Source organism: Bos javanicus, chromosome 18, assembly GCF_032452875.1.
Source record: "Bos javanicus breed banteng chromosome 18, ARS-OSU_banteng_1.0, whole genome shotgun sequence".
In the NCBI taxonomy this organism is placed as follows: domain Eukaryota; kingdom Metazoa; phylum Chordata; class Mammalia; order Artiodactyla; family Bovidae; genus Bos; species Bos javanicus.
Window position 1 is genome coordinate 18,912,614 of NC_083885.1, and position 13,255 is coordinate 18,925,868.

Below are 13,255 nucleotides of genomic sequence, written 5' to 3' on the forward strand. Positions count from 1 at the left end.
AGGGGGCAGCTCCTTCCTGTTCTCCCAGCCCCCACCCCCAGGCCTTGGTGTGTGTGGCCCCCTTTACCCAGGGCTTATGGGGGTCAAGTGGCTGTAGCGTCACCTCGGATGGGACCTCAGACAGCCTGCCTGGCCTCCCCTTCCCCTCCAAGAACATTCTCCTCCATGACTCCACCTTCTCTCCCCACGGCCATCTTTGCTCTCTGCTCTCTGCCCACTCCCCAAACCCTGTGTCCCTGGCAGCTTAGCTGTCTCCTTGGTTACCTTTGACACCTATGAAGAAAGCTGAGTGCGGAAGAATTGATGCTTCTGAACTGTGGTGTTGGAGAAGACTCTTGAGAATCCCTTGGACTGCAAGGAGATCCAACCAGTCCATTCTAAAGGAGATCAGCCCTGGGTGTTCATCGGAGGGAATGATGCTAAAGCTGAAACTCCAGTACTTTGGCCACCTCATGCAAAGAGTTGACTCATTGGAAAAGACTGATGCTGGGAGGGATTAGGGGCAGGAGGAGAAGGGGATGACAAAGGATGAGATGGCTAGACGGCATCACTGACTCGATGGACGTGAGTTTGAGTGAACTCCAGGAGTTGGTGATGGACAGGGAGGCCTGGCGTGCTGCAATTCATGGGGTTGCAAAGAGTCGAACACAACTGAGCAACTGAACTGACCTGACTGACTGACCCTGAAGCTTATGGCTCCTATTGCCTCTCTGTTCTCACTCCCCCACTTCATCTGCACAGACTGCTGTGCTGTGTCTCCAACAGCTTCATGGCCTCAGGGCCTTTGCACAGTCTGCTTCCCTCTGCCGGGGATGCTCTTCCTCCAGCTCCCTACAGGGCTTGCTCCCTTGGCTCCTTTAGGACTTTTCTCTAAATTACTTTCACTGGGAGGCCTTCTCTGGCCTCATGGAAGCTTACTCTTCCTTCTCATTCCTCATTTTCCCCCCTCGTTTTTCTCCATAGCACTTAGCATCATGGGTGTCTATCGATTTTATTTATCTAGTTTAGTGTCCAGCCCTGCCTCTGGCTGCAGGGTTGTTTTCTGTTTTGCTCACTGCTGGGTCCCAGTGTCTGGGGCAGGGCAGGGGTCTCAGTAGAAGCTCAAACAGTGCATGGGTGAATGAAACCAAAGGTAGTGGCTCCCTAGAGGCACTCAGGTGGCCGCCCTTCATAACACTTGGTTTCATCCTTGACACCTGCTTAGGGTTCCTCCTACAGAGCTCCTGTGTCCCCAGTCCTTTTGCCAGGCCCAGAAGCAGCTGCTGGTGTTTGGTGCCCCGGGGGAAAAAGCCTCTGGCCGGAAAAGAGCCTGGCTGACTCTGGAGGGTGTGGGGAGGTGGCTGACAGGCCTGCTCCCTGGCCCTTGGGCCATCTGTGGACCAGGCCTCTCCCTTGACTTGCAGGCCAACGAGTGCATGCGGATTAAGATCCTGGGCGACTGCTACTACTGCGTGTCCGGCTTGCCTGTGTCCCTGCCCAACCACGCCCGTAACTGTGTGAAGATGGGGCTGGACATGTGTGAGGCCATCAAGTAGGTAACACAGGCAGGTCCAGGGCCCGGGGGCTTGTCCCCACGACGGACCCTTCCTGCTCCCCAAGGCATGGTGGGGAACACATTGTCCCCACTTTCCAGATGAGAAACTGAGGCTGCAAGGGTGCAGAAGGCTTACCTGGACCACTCAGCAGTGTGTTTACATCCCTCCCTCTGGGCCCCACTGGGACTCCGAGTAGCAGAGAGCCTCCAGAGCTCAGAGCTCAGGGTCATCCTGAGGACGGGCAGGGGACTCTGTTTCTTTGGAGACTGAGCCTTTGCAGTGGCAGAGGAGCTGGTTAACATAGGGTCTGACTCCAGGCCTCCATCTGCTTCCTGCTCCCCCTGTGAAGACACTGGGAGTTGGGGAACTAGCCCTTAGCTGCAGGGAGACCCCCAGCATCTCACGGCTCCTTTCCACCAACATTTAGCTCCCCATGAGGTTCCCTGGAGCCCAGGGCAGCTGTGGTCTGTGGTCAGGCGGGTGGTGGAGGGCCAGGCGGGCCCAGCCAGTGTTCAGGACAGAGCAGGGCGTGGCTGCACTGCCTGGCAAGTGCACAGCTCCTGTGCAAACCCAGCTCCAGCTTGTCTTCCTCCTGAAATCTTACCGGACAAATCGCCGCCCGGGAGTCAGGGGTCCAGGTCACAGTCTGGCTCTGCGTCACCGCCTGAGTTATCTCAGGCCGGCGCTGCGCTCTCGGGGGTCACTTCCCTCCCTGGAGAATGTGGATGTTGTGCGGGGGCCTCTGCTCCCTCTGGCTCTGACCCCAGCAGGCTTGGTCCGTCTCTCCAGCCCTTTAGGGGGCACATGGCACTGGCTGCTCCCTGGACCCTCTCCTACTTGTCAGAGGGACCCCAGAGGGCCCTTTCATGTTGGGGGTGCCTTGTGCCCCAGGGAAGCCTAAGTTGGGGCACCTTGTACTGAGTACTCCTTCAATCCTCAGTGCTCCCATTTCCTAGAGGTGGGGGTGTGTAAGGCCCCCCAAGGCTGTCCCCATGTTCTTTGTTTCTGCTGGGTTTGGGAGGTGCCTGGCTCCTTCTGCAGACCCCAGCTGGGGCTGCCGGGCAGGGAAACACCCAGTGATAGACTCTTAAGGCCTTCCCCACAAACCATGGTGACCGGTGACAATTGGAATTCTTCCTCTTTTTAGTAGCCTCGAACTTGAGGGTGACCACATCCATTTGCACACTCCTGGGGATGGGAGGAGGCAGCCCTTCAGGCTGAGAAACTTGTCTCCTGTGAGCTGGGCCTGCCCTGTCCCCACATGCTCCTCATACCCTGTACAAGGACCTGGAGCCTGTCCTAGGGCTTAGGGCCCCTCGGGAGCCCTGGCTGAGGTGGGGTGGCTGGCCTCTGCCCCAGGCAGGTGCGGGAGGCCACAGGCGTGGACATCAGCATGCGCGTGGGCATCCACTCGGGGAATGTGCTGTGCGGCGTCATCGGGCTGCGCAAGTGGCAGTACGACGTGTGGTCCCACGATGTGTCCCTGGCCAACAGGATGGAGGCGGCCGGAGTCCCTGGGTGAGGCTCTGCTGCCGGCGGGCGGGTCGGAGGTCACGGGGCTGACTGTGGGCTGCTGTGGTGGGGGGTCAGCATGGGCTCAGACAGGGAGTCCGTGGCCCTGAAGTGGGGGGCGCTCGCCTGGGCTCCGGTCTGCTCGGCCCTGCTGTGCACCCCCAGGCGGGTCCTCCCACCCTCTCTGGGGGCACTGCTGCTGTGTGACTCTGGTCTCCCCCAGCCGGGTGCACATCACAGAGGCGACGCTGAAGCACCTGGACAAGGCGTACGAGGTGGAGGACGGGCACGGGCAGCAGCGGGACCCTTACCTCAAAGAGATGAACATCCGCACCTACCTGGTCATCGACCCCCGGGTATGAGGCTCCGCTGCGGCAGCATGGGGGTGGGTACCACGCAGGAGCCAGGGTCCGCACCTGGGGAATGGTGCCCTCAGAGAGAGAGGCGGGAAGAGTGAGCGTCCTGTCACCAGGTATGTTTTAGGCCCCAGGTGACATCTTCTCTGGGCCTCAGTGTTCTTTTCTGTGAAATGGGAATGGCAGCAGTGCCTACCTCAGGAGGAGAAAAAGCCAGTCTGACCGAAGCTTTCACCATGAGCTGGGTGCATGGCCAACGTTCTCGAACGAACTCTAGTGACATTTATTAGTTTGTTTTCCACGAGGTTGTCACTAATCTTCCAGATTTTCAAGGCACATTTTAAAAACACGCCTTGGATGGGAGTCAGGGGAAGCAGGGGTCGGCCAACGGGCCGCTAGGCAGGAGTCTCCGTGTGTCTGCCCCGCCGTGTCCGCCTGCCCCGCCGGTGCCTCTGTTCTCTGTGGGCCCCTCTTTCTCTCTGGACCCCGTGGCGGGGCAGGGTGTGGGGCTGTGGGGCTCCTTCCAGGCGCCCGGCCCGGGTCCTGCCCCCAGCCCACCCGCGCCTGCAAGGGCCATTCTTTCCCGCCCGCGGGAGGCCCGCTCGTCTGGCCGCCCTCGGTGAGTCATCCTTGGTGCTCGCTCAAGAATGTCGGCCGGGCCGGCTCTCTCGGCTCCCTCTCACTCTGGCCTTGGCTGTCCTCAGGGCTGACCTGGCTGCCAGTCTCCAGGGGGGCTGAGGGCCAGTCTCTGAACTTCTCCTCACCCCCTCGGCTTCATCCTGCCAGCGTTCCCAGGGCACCCTCGGTGGGGGAACCCCGCCTGGGTATCCTGGGGCTGCTCCCGGCCCCTCACCCGACCCCTCACCCAGCCCCTCACCCTGCCGCTCTGGGCCCCGCCCACTCCCACGACCCCCACTTCCACGCCCCCCCACTTCCAGAGCCCCGCCCACCCGCCGGGCCCCGCCCACTCGGACCGCAGCACTTCCTCCCCCGCCCTGTGCCAGCCTCCCGTCCCTCCACGCCAGGCTCTTTCCATGGCAGGACCCAGGTCACTGCTGCTCCCTCTGCCCAGAGCCCTCTTCCCTCTGTCCCAGGTGCTCCTGTTTATCCTTTTTATTGTTTATTGTCAGTGTGAGCTCCATGTGGGCAGGCTTGGGCGGGGGTCCCTCTTCTCTGCGCTGCAGCCCCCAGTCCTCAAACAGCACCTGGTATGGAGCTGGGGCCCAGACAGCAGGTGAATGAATGAAGCAGAGCCCTTGAGCCCAAGGCGGTGGTAGGCATGGCCCCAAAACCCACCCCTCAGCAGGTACAACCACGGACGCCCAGTCTGAGTCGCATTCCAGATGAATGAGGGAGGTTTTAGTACGAGTGTCTCATGCAGGGTTAACTGGGCTTCCTGTAATTTACCTGGCAACCCTAACTTCCCCTTCTTTGTTTAATTTTACTCATTCATATAGTCAAAAATTCAGAAAGCCTGAGGGGCGTGTTGTAGACAGTTTTCCATGCATCCCTGTCTAGAGCTGGCATGTCCCCTCTAGAGGGGGCCAGTGTGGTGAGTGTGTTCCCCCCAGAGTTGTCTATGTGGGTAAGTAGACGGAAGAACTCTGCCCTCTGAGTAGCGCCCCCTCCTCCCTCCTCCCCACTACCAGTGCGAACCTTGCAGTGTAGCTCGGAGACCTCTTCTGTGCTCAGAGACCACCCGTGTCTCTTTTCGTGACTGCAGCGCACACCACACGGATGCTCGGGCTCATCACCCGTCATGGACGGGAGGCCAGTTCCCAGCTCTGGCTTCTGTGGGCTTAGGTGTGTGAGGTCCCCCCGTGGATGAGTTTCCAGAGGTGGCTGGAAAGGGGGCCTGTGAGCTCTCCCTGGGCCCTGCTTGTGAACAGGTGCATTTTTACTCAGAACTGATGGATCTTCAGTACACATTGAACTTTTAGGGACAGTATCTGGCTTCCCTGTCCTAAGAGAGAAAGTGAGAACGTGCCAGTGACCTTGAACTTGAAGAGCTGAGTGCCCTGTCGGCAGGGCTGCTGACAGTGAAGGGGGAGGCAGAGAAATGTGACCACCCCCCAGCCACCTGACTTCCAGGGCAGGTCTCTCCCTGCCGGGCAACGCCCGCTTTCCGGACCCTGGGACTTTCCTCACAAGGACAGAATCCCGTGCTATTTCCTCTGGCCGGCAGACAGATGTGGCTCAGGGGTTAAGAATGTTTCTATCCCAGAAGGAGGCAAGAAGCTTCCAGGAAAGTTGCTGCTTGTGGCTTGACAAGCGTTTGTGGCTGTAGGTGCCGGTCCATGTGGGTGTTTGTGGGAACCCCTGCAGACCGGGACTCCTGGAGGGCAGGAGCGTCGGTCGGGGGGAGGACTCAAGATGGCTCAAGCTTGTCCCTGGTGGCCTTTCGGATGGTCCCAGGTGGGTGGTTGTTCCAGGTGGGGGGAAGGTGGGCCCCTCGCTTGGGGCCTGGCTGAGCTACCGCATCCCTGGCACGGGCACAGAGGGCATGTGGCAGATGGTGGACCCATGCTGTGGTCTGAGGGCTGTACGAGTGGAACTCCCTGGAGTGCTGCCCCATGGGGGTGTGGGTTCAGCCCTGGGTTGGCTGTCGCTCCAGGCTGCCGGCCAGCACTCCCCTTCCTCCCGCTGTTGCCAGGGGACGACATGTGCCGGCCACATGAGGGTGGGCAAGGCAGGATGCCTGTGGCTTCCCTGGGCACCATCTGCCCGGGGTACCTCCACTGGGAGGGGCCAATGGACTTTCACGGGCCAAGCGGGGCCTTTGGTCTTGGGACCTTAACCCACTTCTTGCCCTGGGGAGGTGGAGCTGGGTCTGAGGGGCTGTGCATGGTTGTGGATGGGGCAGGGAGAGGTCCCCGAGCTGGGGCCTCCTTGGAGCCCAGCTGGTGAGTGCACTGGGCTTCCACCAGTCCCCGAGGGGCTGTAGCCCCAGCAGTTTGCTTTGTCATTTTCCCTTTTCTCCAGATGGACCAGCGCTCTGGGCAGCATCCCCTTTCTCAGGGAGCAGGGTGTGGGTGGGGGCCCCTTCCTGGGCTGAGAAGGGAGGGAGGGATGGGACAAGGCTGTGTCTGTGTCTGCCCTCAGAGCCAGCAGCCGCCCCAGCCCAGCCAGCACAACTCCAAGAACAAGGGGGACGCGACCCTGAAGATGCGGGCGTCCGTGCGCATGACGCGCTACCTGGAGTCCTGGGGGGCGGCTCGCCCCTTCGCGCACCTCAACCAACGCGAGAGCGTGAGCAGCAGTGAGACCCTTGTGTCCCATGGGCGGAGGCCCAAGGTAGGACCCTCCTCCCAGGGAGCTGGGAGCCGGGGCCCCGGGAAAGGGCAGGGGGGCAGATGCTAAGGGGTCTTTCCGTCTTGAGCCTCACTCTCTGCATGTGCAGGATGGTTCTGGGCTCTGCCCTCCCTCCTTCCCTCCTGGGGCCCTTGGGGAAGTGAGGGCATTTGGAGAATGCTCCAGGGGGCTGGGGATGTCCCTGGCCTCCTGATTCCCCAGACCAAGTTCAGCTTCAGTCCCAGGTGCCTGCAGCCTGGACGGTCCATGCATCCGAGGGTACCCAAGATGATAGACCCAGTCCCAAGACCTGCACCAGGCTCATGTCCTCGAGAATAAGCTTCTCTTCCTTTCCCTTCCAGGCTGTTCCCCTGAGGCGCCATCGGACCCCTGACAGGTTTGTGCCCTGGCCCCTGCTTTCCTGGCCTGACTGGCCTCTGTCCTGAATGGCAGCTCCACAAGGCTCAGCCTTGACTGTGGATTTCGCCTTGGTTTGGGTCAGAGTGTTTCTAGGAACCAGAACTTCACAGTGTTTGAGTGCCTGCTGTATACTCACCCTGTGGTGGGGTTGTTGGGGTTGGTGTGAGGGATACCCGGGATTTAGTGAAACAGACTTTGGGCCAGGATCGGCCCTCTGCTTCTTGCTGGGCTGCTGCTGGGTAATGCTGTGTGATGCTGGGCTTTCACTTGCCCTCTCTGGGCCTTAGTGGGTCCAGCCTGACCCTCCTCCATCCTGCATGAGGCTCTGGGACCTCCTGTGGGCACCTGAGAACCCCAATTTGGGTGAGTCATCTCATCCACACCCCTGCCTGTGGGTGAGTGGTTGTAGATCCCCAGGCTGATGCCGCTGTGGGTGTCTGATTCCAGAAGCGCATCCCCCAAGGGGCGGTCAGAGGACGACTCATACGATGATGAGATGCTGTCAGCCATCGAGGGGCTCAGCTCTACCAGGTAAGGCTCTTGAGACCCCCGCCTCCCTCAAGCAGGGACCATCTTCCTTGTGCCTCGTGTCCACGGGCTGTGTCCACAGGGCGGCCACCTGAGGGTGGCCCCTGTCACCCCGCCCCAACTCCCCCAGGCTTCACCTCTGCCTGCTGTGTCTCCGCCCCACAGACCCTGCTGCTCCAAGTCTGATGACTTCTCCACCTTTGGGTCCATCTTCCTGGAGAAGGGCTTCGAGCGAGAGGTGAGGACCTCTGAGCAGCCCCAGGAAGGGGGAGCTCCAAGGTCTGGGAGCAGGGGACAGGGGCAGCCAACACCCCCGGAAGGTCTGCTCGGGGAGGATGCTGGGGAGTCATTCCAGCTGCCACCAGGGTGGGGTCAGGAGCCCACCAGGCCCGTTGGGGTCTCTGTTGGCCTCGCCGCTCTGCCTGCCGTGTCCCGGGAGTGGTTCGCCTGCTGGGGTTTGGGAGGCTTTGCTCCCTGTATGCCAGGCCTCAGCTGATGGTGCCAGGGCACACAGTGGCAGACAGTGTTGACCTTTTTAGGAAAAAGCCCCAAACTTAGTATTGGTTTGATGGGGCCCAACTGGTCCCCCCATCTAGCTGCCGTAAAACCACGCTGTGTCCCGCTAGTGACCGTTTTTTTTTTTTTTTTTCAAATTTGGCTGTGCCATTCTTAGTTGTGAAATGAAGCATCTTCAGTTTTTTGTTGAGGCATGCAAGATCTTTAGTTGTGGCACGTGGGATCTAGTTCCCTGACCAAGGATTGAACCCCGGTCCCCTGCGTTGGGAGGACAGAGTCTTAGCCACTGGACCCACAAGGGAAGTCGCCATCACTTATTTATCGAGGGCCTCTGGGTTCTGGCAGCGTCCAAGGCCCACGCGTGGTCATTGCACCCTCACCTGCTGGCCGAGATGGGTGCTAGTACCCTTTTCGCAGACTGAGGTTTGGAGCGTCTTGGCGTCGGGTATGGCCTGAGAGGGTGGCCCAGCCCGTAGTGCCCATTTCATCCTCCAGGGGCTCCCTGAGTTGGGGTCTCCCTGCGTGGGGAGCTTGGGGCCTGAAGGCAGGCGCGGTCACCAGGAGAGCCGTCTGGTGGCCTCCTGCTGCTGGGAGACCCAGACGGGCTGCCTGCTCCCTGAGCCTCGGTTTGCTCACCGGCGGCGGGAGCCCCGCGGGCAGAGATCTGCCTGGTGTGGAGGGGCGGGCAGCACAGGGCCCCCCACCCATGGGCTCGGAGCTCAGGCCTGGCTGTACTGCTCAGTTTGGGGTGACATCAGACCCACTGGTAGCCCCCGTCACTGTAACCCCGGAGCTCACTTGGGCTATGGGATTTTCAGGGAAATAAAGATGGAGACCTGAGCTGGGTGGGGGAGGGGAAGGGGTTTCCTCTGAATATAAAAGACAGTCTGCAAAATGGAAACAAATGAGGTTTGTTCAGGATGATGTAACAGCATCACGGTGAAGTCAAGGAGGCGGTGAAAGGGTGTTTTTTAAAAAAGATGATTAACCAGAGCCAGGGTGGAGCTGGGAAGGGGTCAGGGCAAGTGGCTCTGTGGGTGGGGCCTCGGCTGCCCGACCACCCCTCACAGTCTCTGTCGCCCCCAGTACCGCCTGGCGCCCATCCCCCGGGTCCGCTACTACTTCGCTTGTGCCAGCCTCGTCTTCGTCTGCATCCTGCTCATCCACGTCTTGCTGTCGTACAGGTCAGTCGGGGGCCGGGCCGGATGGTCAGGCCCACCAGGGTCAGGTGAGGAGGGCTGGGGACCCACAGATCCCAGCCTGGGAGAAGGGGCTGGCCGTGAGTAACTCTAGTCACTTTAGACCTCCGAGCTGCAGAAACCAGCCTGGGTGCGGTGGTCCCCATACCTGGAGTTGCCAATGTTCAGTTTTTAATTAAAAAAAAAAAATTATTTATTTATTTTAATTGGAGGCTAATTACTTTACAACATGATGGTGGTTTTTGCCATACACTGACATGAATCAGCCATGGCAGTTTTTCGTTTTAATTGAAGGTGCGTGCTGTCTCACATCGCAGGCCTCCCTGCTCCCACATGCCTCCCACCGCTACAGTCACCGGTTATCTGTGTGGCCCTGGAGGCATTTCAGTTGCCCTGGGTGTTTGGAGTTGTAGAAGGGCCAACTCCTAAAATCGTAACTGCCACCATCTCCCTCTTAGGTGTGGGAAATTGAGGCTCTGGGGTGGAGGTGGGGGCTCTATTGATGAGGGGGGGCAGAGGAGGGGGTGGAGAGGGACAAGGGGCTGAGGTCATGGGAGAGAGTAAAGTCAGCTCCTTGGTGGCCTCCTGAAGGGTGCTTAGGCCAAAGGCTCTGCTAGGACTGTGGTTCAGGATATGCTTAAGAAAGACGAAATAAGGAGCACGTTTAGATGTGCTTATGTGCTTGCTGGACAGGAGTGTAAAGGCTGTGTAACCACGTATTTCTTGTGTACTGGGCCCAGAAATGGGGAGGGGGCGTGATGTTGATCCTGGGCTTGTGTGTGGTTTTGTGGGGCAGCCAGACCACAGTATGCAGAGTTCCCCTTTGGCTGAGGTGCTGGGGGTGGGGAACATGCCCTGAGAAGAAGGTCCCCTCAAACTTACGTTTTTCCTTCTCCAGTATGAAGACTCTGGGCGTGTCCTTTGGGCTGGTGGCCTGTGTGCTCGGGCTGGTACTAGGCTTGTGCTTCGCCGATGTGTTCTTGGTGAGCAGGAAGCCCCTGACTGAGCGCTGGCCGGGCCCCAGCAGGTGTCAGGATGGTCGTGACCCGAGCCCCAGCCCCTCCCCACGAGCTCTGCACCCCCAGCCTGGAGGACAGTGCTGAGTGCCCTGGAGGCTCCTCCCAGGATCCTCTTTCGTAGGTGCTAGTCGTCCCCAAGTGGCCATGGCTGTCCCAGCCGCAAGGGTGGGGATGTCCCTTCTGTCTGCTCACATGTGTCCTGAGCTCTGGGCTGGACACAGGCACAGCACCCCAATCCCCGCTCAGAGCTCTCAGAAGCTCTCACTCTGCTGTGCCTTTGGGCTGTGGGCCCCCTGAGTGCTGTGGGTGCTCGGTGACGACACTGTGATTCCACAGAGGTGCTGCCCGGCCCTGGGGAAGCTCCGAGCCATTGCCGAGAGCGTGGAGACGCAGCCCCTGCTGCGGGTGTCCCTGGCCATCCTGACCATCGGCAGCCTGCTCGTCATTGCTGTCGTCAACCTGGTGGGTGCCGGGGCTGGGGCTGGTGGGCCTGGCCAGGAGCCCTCGGGCTGAGCATACTTCCAGGAGGAGGGAGCCAGTCTTCGACCCTGGGAACTTCTAGGTTCTAGAATCCCATAATCCTGTTGCCTAAAAGCAGCATCTGATATGGCCATAATCCACAGCCTGGTGGGCCGGGCCTGTGGCAGCCCCCGTGGCGGCTCCGAGCTCCTCAGCCTGCATTGGTCACACGAGGACTCGGGGCCCCCAGAGCGCTCACCCGGCCACCACAGTGTCCTTGACGTCCCGGTCTTTCTCCAGCCCCTGAGGAGGTCCTGTCTCAGCCTCTCTGAGACCTGTCTCCTCACTGGGGTTGAGCTGCCCTGGGCACGCGCTGGGGGGCACGTGGGTCCCACTTGGTGGGCTGGGCTCACATGCTTCGTGCTCAGATGGCGCTTGTCCTGGCTGGTCCTGCCTGCTCCCACATCTAGAGTCAGCATCTCCTCCCAACCTCCCTGTCCCCTGCACTCGGGACTCTGTGACCGCCTCCCTCAGCATCCCCTGGGGAGAAGCGGACTCCCTGAAAACGCTGCTCCTAGCTTCTCTCCGAGTCAGCCCTGGGGGCCCTGGGGCAGGATCCACATGCCTTCTGCTGCAGTGGAGCTGTGGCTGCGGTGGGAAGAGGTCGGGGTGCCGTGCCCCTGGGCTGGGCTTAGAGCCGCGCCCGGCAGGAGATGCTCACTGTGCCGTGGAGCCCCGGGCCCTGCCCTCTGCCCCCAGCTCTGCTTGGCCTGAGCAGACCCTGGGTCGCCCCCAGACCACCTCTCACAGGGCCCTTGTCTTGTCCATAGCCCCTGATGCCCTTCCGGGACCGGGGGCTGACTGCTGGGAACGAGACGGGCCTGAGGGCTGTGAGTGGCTGGGAGATGAGCCCGTGCTACCTCCTCCCGGTGAGTGTGTCCCTCCGCGTGCCCCGTGCCCACACTCGGATTTCCCCTGCACACTCAGAGTGTGCTGAGCTCCGGAGCCCGTGGGCTCTCCCAGGAGAGGCGAGAGTGCAGGGCGGGTGCTGGCACCTGCATCCAGGGCGAGAAGGTTGTCCCCCTCCACGCCCACCCGTCATGATCTCCCTTCATGGATGGGGGTGTGGCGTGGGGAGGGGGACGGGTTTGCCTCAGAGGCAGCAGAGCCAGGGCTGGGCCCAGGTGGGCTGACACCAGAAGCCGTGCCTGGAGTGCCTGCCTGGACAGAAGGAGGGACTTGAGGCGGGTTGTGGGGTATTTGAGCTGGTCTCTGAAGGGCAGAAAGGTCATGGGTCGGCAGGGAGGTAGGAGGTGGGACAGAGAGAAGCAGCCGAGGCAGGTGGTGGGCACAGAGGTTTCAGTGGTTGTGTCACAGGGAGGAGGTGGGGGGCGGTTGGGAGATGAAGCCAGAGGTAGGTTAGATCCAGCTCTGGGCAGAGCACAAGGGCCAGGGTGAGGAGGTCGATCTTTATGCTGGGGGCGCTGGGGAGCCACAGCAGGATCTTGACGACGAGACTGACAAGGGCGGAGATGCACTTCGGGAGGGACCAGCTCCTGGCAGAACTCAAGACTTGTCACGGCCACATGGCAGGGGCATCTTCATTCACTACATTTTTTTTTTCCTTTTAAGTGAGTTCATTGGCTGTAAGTGGAAGTAAACTTATGCTAAAAACAACATATTATAGAACGTTCTTAGGTTCCATTGCCTGCTCCTTGTTAAGGGAGGCAGGAGAGAGATGCTGAAGACACGCTGGTTCTTCATGGAGTCCCCTGTGGCTAAAGGTGTCCCTCCTTTTGGCGACCTCTGGTCCGGGAGGTGCCTCTTGGTGACGGGAGGTGGTGGGCTGACCGGCATCCCTGCCTCCCCAGTACTACACCTGCAGCTGCATCCTGGCCTTCATCGCTTGCTCTGTCTTCCTGCGGATGAGCCTGGAGCTGAAGGTCGTGCTGCTGACCGTGGCCTTGGTGGCCTACCTGGTCCTCTTCAACGTCTACCCGAGCTGGCAGTGGGACTGCTGTGGCCACAGCCTGGGCAACCTCACCGGGACCAATGGCACCCTCAGGTGAGCCCCATCCCTCACTGCCGGCCCCCCGCCCGCTGCCCGTCCTGACTGTGGCCCACTGCAGCGCCCTTTGCTTGGTCTCAGTGCCATTTCAAACTCTGCTGCTTTTGCATCCACGGTCCCCTGTGGACCGGACAGCTTGTGGGCTGGACTGGCAGGTGGCGTGGTTCCCACTTTACAGAAGGGGAAGCCGTGGCCCTGGGTCTGCAGCACTCAGGACTGAATGTGACTCATTGGCAGGGGGTGTGTCCCCGGTCCCCAGAGGCCACCTGGTCTTCCTGTCTCTAGGCCAGTCTGGGGTGGGAGGTGGAGGCTGCAGCCCTCAGCCCAGCGCCTGGCTCTGAGCCGTGTCCTG

At 60.5% G+C, this 13,255-nt stretch overlaps 1 protein-coding gene across 11 annotated transcripts in view; it reads left to right on the forward strand.

Moving 5' to 3' along the window:
* ADCY7 (adenylate cyclase 7) overlaps positions 1–13,255 on the forward strand; it is a 63,207-nt gene that overhangs the window by 42,994 nt on the left and 6,958 nt on the right. For all 11 annotated transcript variants that reach the window (XM_061387133.1, XM_061387138.1, XM_061387135.1 and 8 more), the window contains 12 exons: positions 1,404–1,531; positions 2,895–3,053; positions 3,271–3,403; positions 6,506–6,697; positions 7,057–7,091; positions 7,562–7,645; positions 7,808–7,880; positions 9,245–9,342; positions 10,256–10,340; positions 10,713–10,838; positions 11,666–11,764; positions 12,707–12,900. In XM_061387133.1, the coding sequence (XP_061243117.1) occupies positions 1,404–1,531; positions 2,895–3,053; positions 3,271–3,403; positions 6,506–6,697; positions 7,057–7,091; positions 7,562–7,645; positions 7,808–7,880; positions 9,245–9,342; positions 10,256–10,340; positions 10,713–10,838; positions 11,666–11,764; positions 12,707–12,900 (1,406 nt within the window). The remainder of the gene's footprint in view (positions 1–1,403; positions 1,532–2,894; positions 3,054–3,270; positions 3,404–6,505; positions 6,698–7,056; positions 7,092–7,561; positions 7,646–7,807; positions 7,881–9,244; positions 9,343–10,255; positions 10,341–10,712; positions 10,839–11,665; positions 11,765–12,706; positions 12,901–13,255) is intronic.